Source organism: Pangasianodon hypophthalmus, chromosome 13 (assembly GCF_027358585.1).
Source record: "Pangasianodon hypophthalmus isolate fPanHyp1 chromosome 13, fPanHyp1.pri, whole genome shotgun sequence".
Lineage (NCBI taxonomy): Eukaryota > Metazoa > Chordata > Actinopteri > Siluriformes > Pangasiidae > Pangasianodon > Pangasianodon hypophthalmus.
Window position 1 is genome coordinate 8,772,969 of NC_069722.1, and position 10,295 is coordinate 8,783,263.

The 10,295-nt window shown below is 38.9% G+C and overlaps 1 protein-coding gene across 3 annotated transcripts in view; it reads right to left on the bottom strand.

Moving 5' to 3' along the window:
* Window positions 1–460: 460 nt before the first annotated feature.
* Window positions 461–10,295, bottom strand: part of tlcd3ba (TLC domain containing 3Ba) — a 14,432-nt gene continuing 4,597 nt past the window's right edge. For all 3 annotated transcript variants that reach the window (XM_026917150.3, XM_034309882.2, XM_026917149.3), the window contains 6 exons: window positions 9,296–9,456; window positions 8,060–8,143; window positions 6,944–7,160; window positions 5,017–5,112; window positions 4,082–4,191; window positions 461–3,693 (listed from right to left, as the gene is read on the bottom strand). In XM_026917150.3, the coding sequence (XP_026772951.1) occupies window positions 3,441–3,693; window positions 4,082–4,191; window positions 5,017–5,112; window positions 6,944–7,160; window positions 8,060–8,143; window positions 9,296–9,420 (885 nt within the window). In that variant the 5' untranslated portion in view covers window positions 9,421–9,456 and the 3' untranslated portion in view covers window positions 461–3,440. The remainder of the gene's footprint in view (window positions 3,694–4,081; window positions 4,192–5,016; window positions 5,113–6,943; window positions 7,161–8,059; window positions 8,144–9,295; window positions 9,457–10,295) is intronic.

A 10,295-nucleotide genomic window follows, 5' to 3' on the forward strand; every position in this document is an offset into this window, starting at 1 on the left:
GAACTTGAATAATGTTGGATCAGCTCATTCTTGTTTGTGAGAATTTAATGAAGCTCCACTGTAAGAGTGAGTTGATGTGGGCAGGCTCAAACACTTATTATGAACCTTAACCCCCAGGGGGCAGCATTTCACAGAATATAGCTTTCACAGTTGCTCTCAAGTGGGCATTCCTCTAATCTCTGTTCCACAGCATTAGAGTTCAGTCACTTCAGTGGTTTAGCTCATTAGGAAACTAACACTCTAGAGTATAAAAACACACTGAACAGGGAGTGAGCTGCCCAGGTCTCAACAGAGGAATGCTGAAGAAGAATGAGAAAAAAATCTAAATAGTGGCTGTACTCCATCAGGGTAGAGAAAGGTGTCAGGCCTTAAACATGAAACTCATCATTTAAAACCTTAATGGGATTAAAATGAGGCATGGCACAGCTTAATGTAATCTCATTTCAGTCCAATCAGCACAAATTTTCTTTTCCTTTAATTCATTTATGATGTAATTGCCCAAAACAGTGGCCCATGAGCTTCCCCACTTGTAGATTTTCCAGAAGAAAATTATTTGTGTTACTCAGTATTAAGAGCATGCTCTAATAATGCTGTTGTATATATCAAGATTGGCATGCTGTTTTTCATACCGGTGCACACTGTATCATATACGCATACAGAGACTGAGTGCCAATAAAAAGAGGTCTCACACACAGTGCTAGAGTACAGAAGTAGACAGTAGAGTATATTGTAGCTGAGAGGATGAGTACAAGAGAGCCTTCAGCCAGGCAGCCACAGATGTCCACTCAACAGAACATTTAGATGTATTCATATGTACATTCAGTCTTCTCCAAATAAATAACATAAATTACTAAAATAAATAAACCAAAAATTAATAAATGCAACTTATTTTACATTACCATCTCCCATTCACATGACAGTCCCTATCTTTCCCCCTGTAGAGGGTCCCTTGTCATTTTGCAAACAGACAGTACTCAGCATAACAGAGCTCAGTCTGGAAGCTCTAGAAAGCTCTATAATAGTAAACCTGTTCTATTAAAGGGATCTATGTAGGGTTTTGATTCCCTTTCAATCACAGCAATGCTGTTCATGTTCCAGTGGACAGAACTACCCAATCGTAGTACATACAGGTGACAAATTAAAGGAAAAGCCAATGGCTGTGTTATGCAGGGTTCGAGTCCACTTGCCCCCTTAGAGGGAAGCTTTAATGGAAATCAATGCAAACTTTTTCACACTGATCAATTTTATCCTATGGTGAAACATTTCTATCCTGATAGGAATGGTCTCTTTCAGGATGACCCTACCCCAAACCAGAGGGCATGAGGACTCACTTGTTTGAGATAGATGAAAATGATATAAATCACATGCTGACCTTCACAGTCAGCAGCTCTTAGGCCAATTAAACACCTAAAGGAGATTTTGGACCAGCGTGTTCATGCTCTCCACCACCATCATCAAAAAACTAATTGAGGGAATTTTGGAAGAGTGGTGTTCGTCCCTCCAGTACAGTTCCAGAGACTTGTAGAATCAGTACCAAGGTGCACTGAAGCTGTTCTGGTGGCCCAACATCTTATTAAGAAATTTTGTGTTGATTTTTACTTTAATTTATCACCTGTCCATGCATTAAAACAAACCCATTTTAGCTACATAGATGGCATTCAGCACAGGGAATAAATAAGTAAAATGATATAATAAATAATAAAACTTAGCAGTTGTTAAGACTTAAAGGAATACTTCTGTGTTTTTCCAAGTTAATGTCTATCCATCACATCTGTAGCATGTGTGTTTACCACAGACAATAATTTCTATAGTTGCCAAATTATTTCAATAAATATATACGCTTTCCTACATTTTTCAGTTGAAAATTAAGTGCTCCAGCAACTGATTGCTGTATACAGCTTCAAAAGAACAGTCTCGGTAAGTCTTTCTCTCATGTCTGTCTCATCCTTTATTATAAGAGTGTAATGGTTGCAGCTTTGAATTGTGTCACCTATTTTAATCTTTTTTTTGTTGAATTTTATGTTATCAGCTGCCCTTAGACTTTGACTGTAAGTTAGCTGATTCAACATATTTTCCATTCTTTTCTTAGTGCAGGGAAACGTCTTGTCCATGGAAACTGCACATATGCTACAGAGATACTGTGAACGGTGACTAGGTTGAAAAATGCAGGAGTATTCCTTTAAGGAACTTTGATCCAGTAAATGTGCAAAGTCCTCTCCTTCCTTGCAATGCAGTGTATTTCCTGCTAGCAGCTCAGTGATGCAGAGACCTGCCCAGCACCCATCACAAGTTAACTTCTGTTCTTGAAGCACCGGAAATAATGTAACAGTACATACTGCCTATCTCTCATATATTACTCTTTTGGTCCGATTAATATTATGGTGAGAAAAGCAAAGCAAGGACTGAAGCAGAAGTTTAAGGGCAGTATGTTAACAGTCCTCCAAACTTCAACACCAAAGCCCTGCTGGGTTATTTTAAGCTCAATATGTAGGTCGTTATCACTGAAAAATGTAACAGAAGCATTTCTGTTAGTTCTGACATTTTAGAAAACCACTGGAGTTCCCCTGGGTGTTTTAGAGGAAGGGTTCTGGGTAAAAAGTCTGACTGTGGAGTGACTATAGAAATGGCAAATCCATCTCTCAGCACTTTTTTCCTTTCTTTTTCTTTTTCAGTCAAATTAGAGGCAGCTATTAGTTTATATGTAATCCAGCCATAATAAATAATAAAAACAAATAAATTAGGGTAACAATTCAAATTAAAAGATTTGACATAAATAATAATTCATTAAAAATAAATAATTAAAACTAAACAAACTGACACTAGACATTTGCTATGTACACCCTGACAGAAAAGACGTTCCCTTTTCTTTCTATGAAATATTAAACTGAAGAGACAGACAGAGTGGGCTAGGAAGAAGAAACTAAAGAGATGGTATCCTCTGTCCATCATTCATTCATCACATTTCTGGTAACGGCGGTTCAGTAGTTTGGAATACTAACATGCCCACAGCTTTCACCTGTTGTTTCTGCAACTAGTATGATAATGGTCATGTACAAATGATAAGTGCTTTTGTACATTATATTACATACCCCTTCCCCAACGGTATGAAATTCAGTCATGGAATATAACTGGGATGAAGAATACAATCCGAAAGTATGTCCGCATCAGGAGGTTTTACATCAGGAGTATGAAACAGGCTTTATTAGCATGCTCTTGCAATTCCTCAGAGGGAAACAAAAAATGGAGATGATCATCTTCAGACCCTCCGTCTCTTTCTCCCTCTGATTCCTCTGCCCTTGTCTTCTATCTTCCCCACCTAATGGAGCAGCAGGACATTTATTATTTGTAATATATTAGTATTTAACCTCAAGTTTCCCATTATATCTGAGGCCTAAAAACAGCCTCTGCACCATCTTTCGCTTCCAGCCTCTCTGTGTCTCTCAGTGCGTGTTAGGCTCTCTTTCTGTGTCACGGGGGCTGTAGCCATTAGCTGGGGGCATGATGGGGGTTTTGGGCTCAGAGTCCCTACTGACTGAGGGACGATGATGGCGAGAGGCCCGGGTGAAGAGGCGAAAGGCTCCCCTGCAGATCAGACAGAACCAATACACCTGCGGAGCCATGAGCAGAGCAGCACCCATGTTATACTGCCACGGAATGGACAGCGGCACCATGTAAAGGGGGATATCCGCGTACCTATTACACACACGTGCACAAGCACACACACACACACACACATATTTGCATGAGTGTACTGGGGCACTGGAATAATGTACCATGCTAATGACAAAAGACTAAACATTTACACTGGCATTTTTTCCACTTTTGCATAGCAGATACATCTTTTTTTTTTTTTCGAAAGACCACTGGCTGTTTCAGAGTGACACCATTCAGAAAAATCAAGAACAAAGATAGCAGAACACTAAAGAAAAGCTCCTTATGAAACATGGATTGTGCATTATCAAAAGGAATAAGCGTGACAATCTGTGCCACCCAAGTTTGTTTTTTATACCTGACCCAAGGCACAGAGCCCCTTTTCCAAAAACTGATTAATGCTAGAGGAAGTGTATGAGAGAGAACATACCTGCCATAGGCGTAGTAGAGGTAGGGGAAGAGAAGAACTCGACAGACGAAAAAAGTGACCAGCATGAGTGCTCCATTAACTTTATGAAGGAGAGTGTGCTGCTGCTTGTACTGAAGCATGGAAAGAAAGACAGAGAAGGCAGGAGAAAGGAAGACACAGGGGTGAGTACCAGGCAAGCTTTTGAAAGGAGAATATCATCATGAGACCCAACAGTATGAGCTCCATTGCTGTGTCTTCTTGAGAGTGAGGGAGAGGACAGTGCTCACCAGGAAGCTCACAAGAAGGAGGTAAAAATATACACACACACACACAAAGAGAACGCATTTGAGCAAACTGAGCTTTGAACGTGCTTGTTTATGGAGGCCACAATACAAAAAGAAAGCAAATTAGTAAGCAGAAAACAGAGAAGGAAAATGGCTGATGGATGGGTAGACAAATGTGTGATGGAGAAATTGACATTGGATAGATGAGTTGATGGATAAAACGGTGTTGGGTAGATGAATGGGTGATGGATAAAGCAGTGCTGGGTAGATGATTGTGTGATGGAGAAAGTGTTGTTGGGTAGATGAATGGATCCTGGATGAGGTATTGCATAAATGAATGCATGACGGAGGAAGGGGTGATGGGTAGATGAATATGTAATGGACAATACTGGGTAAATGAGTGTGTGATAATGGTAGATAGGTAAAATTTTGGGTAGATGATGGATAAAGTGGTGTTGGGTAGATGAACTGAGAGATAAAGTGGTGCTGGGTAGAAGAGTTGATGGATAAAGTGATGCTGAGTAGATGAGTTGAGAGATAAAGTGGTGTTGTGTAGATGAATGGTTGATGGAGAAAGCAGTGTTGGGTAGATGAGTTGATGATGGATACAGCAGTGATGTGCAGTTATATGAGAGGGTAGTGTTGGGTAAAAAGACAGTGTTAGGAAAATACCTGAATGAGTATTTTTCCCAGACAGACAGACGGAGTGCTGAGTTCAGCTAGGAACATGACACCTTGGAAATAATCCCCCTTTCCTTGTCGCCAGAACTGAAAGAAAGAAACCATTTTTATTTTCACCAAATATTATTCATATATTAGGCTACTCACTACTCCACTTTAAATCTATACTTAACAATATAAAAACCCATTTGTAAGTGCACTGTGCGTTTTAATGAGAAAATACCATTAGGGACAAGGATTGAAGATAAGTTTTGTAAATAAAAATGCCTTACAAATACAAGGACAGCAGTCTATTCTGAAGTAATCATGACTATGTCTTATTTCCTCGAATGGCTCCACCCTTCACAATAAAAACTCAGAAGTGTCTCCATCCATAGGAGTCGAATGTAACAGCCTTTTGGAATGCATTTAATGTCTAGTTTCATTTAATAAAACCAAAGCTGGTGTTATATTGCCACACAATCACTGACACTGATGTACACAGAAACAAGTATCACAATTTAATAATGAGCAGATGGTCTGAGAAACAAAAACATCCTGACACTGTCACCTATTTTATTTAGGAGCTGCTGTTCGTACAGTCCAAACTTGTGTATTTACAGAAGGCAAAAAAAAAAAAACCCAAATGCATGAGCTATGCCCTGTTTCCTGTGGTAGTGTTAAAAAAAACAGGAAATCCACATCACAGCCCTATAGAACTATAATTCTTACTAGAGCTTGACCTACATTTATAGGAAATGCCCATCTGTTTCAGCAGCCATTTTCTTATTCAGCATAAAAACAACACAAAGAATCATAGGAGCAAAGTGTTAATCAGTTGTTCTGTTAGAGAAAAAAGCATTTTTGAAGAGTCCTTTGCAATAAATATAACTTTTTGGTTATAAAGAGTGCTTCCCCTTCAAAGTGCCCTGTGTAGGGTTTGTCTCATCAGAGTTTTTTTCTGATCTGTGCTGCACGTCTTATATTAACCGATGGCACATAAGATACACCCCCTAAAACCTGTGCTGGGGGTTTGGGGGCCAGACTCACAGGAGCTTGCTGATCAGAACCCCACAAACCATACCCCAGAGACAATTTTGAATGTATGTATAGTGCACATTATCCAAAGTGACACATCTCATGATGTCACATGGTTGACAGACAGTTAATGCTTAATCTTCCATGGATGCTAGTAGAGAGTGATGTTGTTGACCATGACAAGAAAAAGAAAATATCCAAAAATAAGGCAGCATACTGCTGCTGCTGCCTATCCTGACATCATTCGTATACACAGAATTTTTATCCCCAGACTTTCCACCTCAATCAATCTCATTCAGTAATGCACTGTAGCTGTATGTTAAAAAAAGACAGAATAAATCAAATCGATTAAATTGTCTTATTTCAAACCCCAATCCCTTTCCCCCAGTTTCTTCATTGTTGTGGCAGCGCCCAGACTTTTCCCAGTTCTTTCTGTTGTTTTCACTGAAAGATCAATTAAACGTATTAAAATCAGAACAAGGATGTCAGGATTAGGCATACTTGGCAGGGAAAACAGGCATGTCTGCAAACTCGACATGAAAGCTGCAGTAAAAATGTTTATGGAAGCTAAAATTAGGCAACCGTTGCATCATGGACATGAAATGTTGAATGGCTCGTGCTGAATCAAGGTCTCTGAATATTTGCTTTTAAATAGAAATAACTAAAAAGGAAAAGGGCACTGGAATTTCAACATTTTTTATTTATTTATTATTATCATTATTATTATTATTACCATAATACATTCTCTTTTTTACTTTCTAACTTATTTTGTTTTGTGCAAAGCATGTTTAATTGAAATTTAATTGAATTTGAGGCTTGTGGAGGATCCTCCAAGTTTGCACTATGCCAAAATACGAGCGAACGCTACGCTGAAATATGAGCGATCCTCTTTCCAACTCACCACAGACACAGGGAAGCAGACAGTAACCATGACAACATGATGAAGCACCATGAGAAACTCTCGCCACAGGTAGCTGCGAATGGCCGTGCTCGTTTTTGGCGCATCCTCCTCATGACCTTTGACTTGCATCTTGTACCAGTAGCACAGGAACATGGCGTAGATGTCATAGATAAAGTAAGGGACCGCAAACAGGATGTAGGTGCTAGTGAGCCAGTGCCTGCAGACAAAGAAGACAAACGAGAAGAGGAGAAGGAGTGAGGGGGAAGAAGACAAATAGCCATGTCTGTCATGTAGTTCGATGCATTGTTGAGGTTTGAATAACCACTGCCTACCTATTATTCCAGTGCTTGACATTAAATGCCACTAAGAGCTGCTGTGTAGATTCTACTTTAGGACTGCACACCTGTCCAAACATGGCCAGCATAATGCAGCGCAGGGGAGGAGGGGCTATGGCACTATTCAAACTAACCACTGCTCCCACTTTTCCTCAACTTTGACTATCAAAATCAACATCCTGAATGTTCACCTTTCCCATCCTCCCTTTCTTGTGAACTTTTCCCTTCTGGTCCAGTCCTCCTAATCCACCTACGCATATGCACGTATTGCAGCTGAGTAATAAATCGAGCGGCCTGACTGAAGCCGTGACAAAGTGAAATTCACTGCAGCGTCGGAGTCTCAGACAGCTCTGCTTCATCACATTGCTGTGGCCATTAGAATGCCACAGTGGATTTACAGAGGAAAACTAATTAGGTTGAGAGCCTATTTTGATTAGAGGGACACAAGGTGAGCTGAAGGCACATTCTTAGAAAAGCTCATTTTACACAACTTTACAATGACATGCATATAGTCCTGTACCCTGTAGGTTTCTGTACTAGAGAAACTAAAGAAATCCACTCTGGAGGAAAACCCAATACAAAAACAAAACAAAAAACTATAGAAGTTAGCCTCCATACTACGTACTCCATGCTGCATACCTCAGCCTTCATTGATTACATAATCACATTACAGTAGTGCTTTAATATACTGGTAATACAAGTAATACAATATATCTATGCATAAATTATGAATAAAAAATCTAAACAACAGAAACGGCATTACTTTAGATCAAACACCTACTTGTCCTCAATGATGTCTTCACAAGATGATGCAATGATGAACCCAGCTGAGGAAGCCAGGACTGCTTGAATGGAGGACACTAGCCTGTAAAAATGTAGTAAGAAAATCAAACCATTCCATACTTTCTTGTAAGGAAGAAACAATAAAATACTATTAAAAAGGTGATGTAAGGAATAAGACATGACAGGCTGTACTATTACAGGAAAATAATCAGTACCTAGGTGGTGTGATGGGTTACTGTTGATTATGTTATAAAAGAGCAATTTACCAACAATGATTTTTTTGTATTAATTAAAAAAAATGACACAAGATACTTTTTACATTTACAGCAGTTGGCAGACACCCGTATCCAGAGCGACTTACATTTATCTCACTTTTTATACAACTGAGCAGTTGAGGGTTAAGGGCCTTGCTCTAGGGCCCAGCAGTGGCAGCTTGGTGGTGCTGGGGATTGAGCTCATGACCTTCCAATCAGTAGCCCAACGTCTTATCCACTGAGCTACCACTGCCATTTTTAGTTACACTTAGTGTTGTGGACTGTCTGCGAAATCCTGTTATCTCTTATATTATTGCAGCCCTACCAGCGTCTCTTATTTCTCTCTCATGAAGTTAATAAGACAAAAGTCCTAAAGATTTTTCTGAGTTGGAAAACGTACTGATTGTTATAAAGCACTGTTAATGGATCACACATTTCTTTCTGAACATGACTTAGTGAAGCAGTATATTCATTAGGGAAATACCGAATAGCTGGACTTATGTTTAATCCACTTGAATTTAATTAGGTTTTAAAAAGTGGGATTTCTAAAACACACATACAGTGAGACCTGGATGATGACCACCCAGGGTAGGGGAAAGGGAAGGTTAAATGTGATATTATCAGTTAATATTATTTTTACCACGCCCATGCATGCATTGTGCATAATGACATAGTCAAAATTCAGAATGTGTTTTGATGGAAGATGGAAAAAATAATAATAAAATTTATCACAGTATTAAGTGACTGATACAGATGAACTGTATACAATATCACCATGGAATTAATGCGGTTAAAAAGGTTGGTTTTGATTTCAGAAGCCTTATATAGAATATACCATTATGCAGTCTGTGTGTTTTATATTCCTGATGAATACCCCTATCTTTTCCATCTGTTTACATGCCACACACAGCACCATCACAGCATGCCTGCTTATATCGCAGAAAAACGGACTGTTTGCATCGTTTGTAAGGCTAATATACCTTGCGGAGACGATGACGGCGTCTGCCTCGCTCCATTTCAACCCTGGCGCTTGTTTCAGACATCGCTTAGACAGTAGGAAAAGGCCTGGGAAGAATATGGAGCCGGCTGCTAGGATGCTGAGCATGGTCCTTGCAATACTGCTCTGCTTCTCTGTCTATCTCTAAGAAGTGGAATGATAGGCTTTAAGACACAAACCAAAGGTGACTACCAGAGCTGATTTACATATCAATTCACAAATGTTACCCAACTATTTTTGTATATGGAAATAAACATTAAACTATGAAAAGACATGGAGATCACTTAAAGCAATACGATTCAAACAGTGTGGTTGTGAAGTACTAGCAGAATATTCTCACACATCCTTACTCCAAATTATTATGTAGTTACGAGCCTAATTACTAATTAGTATATAATTACAGACTAAATGTATACTATAATAAACATACAAGAAAATTAATTTCTTTGCAAACTGCAAAGAAAAAAAATTAAAAGCTCTGTAAGGTGAGTGCATCCCCCATAATTGTGGGTAAAAAAGCAAACAAAATATACCTGTTTTAAAAATTCAAAATATACCAATTTATCTATAATTTATTTCCACAATAAGATGACAATCAAAAACATGAGGTAAAATAATTCAATTTAACACATAAGGAAAATTAATGAAAAATAATAAAAAAAATTCCACAACCCTCTCTTCAGACCTGGGTTAATGAACATCAAACTTACTAAAACCACCTCTATGTAAAAGTAGCAAATAAAGGTGCTTTTACTTCTTTTTAGCTCAGCCATGTAATGTCATGTATGTCCAGAGTCCAGCATACCAGAAGCACCTTATCAGTCAGTGACAAGGTTTTGTAAGAACAGAGGAATCTGCAGTGGCCTCTGAACATGAACAACCTGAGTTGGGAAACCCTGGTTTAATCCATGTTCAGTAGGGGGTTTACCAAAATAGACTCGGAAAGGATTAGCCTGCTGGAGATTTTGTAAGATTACTGCATG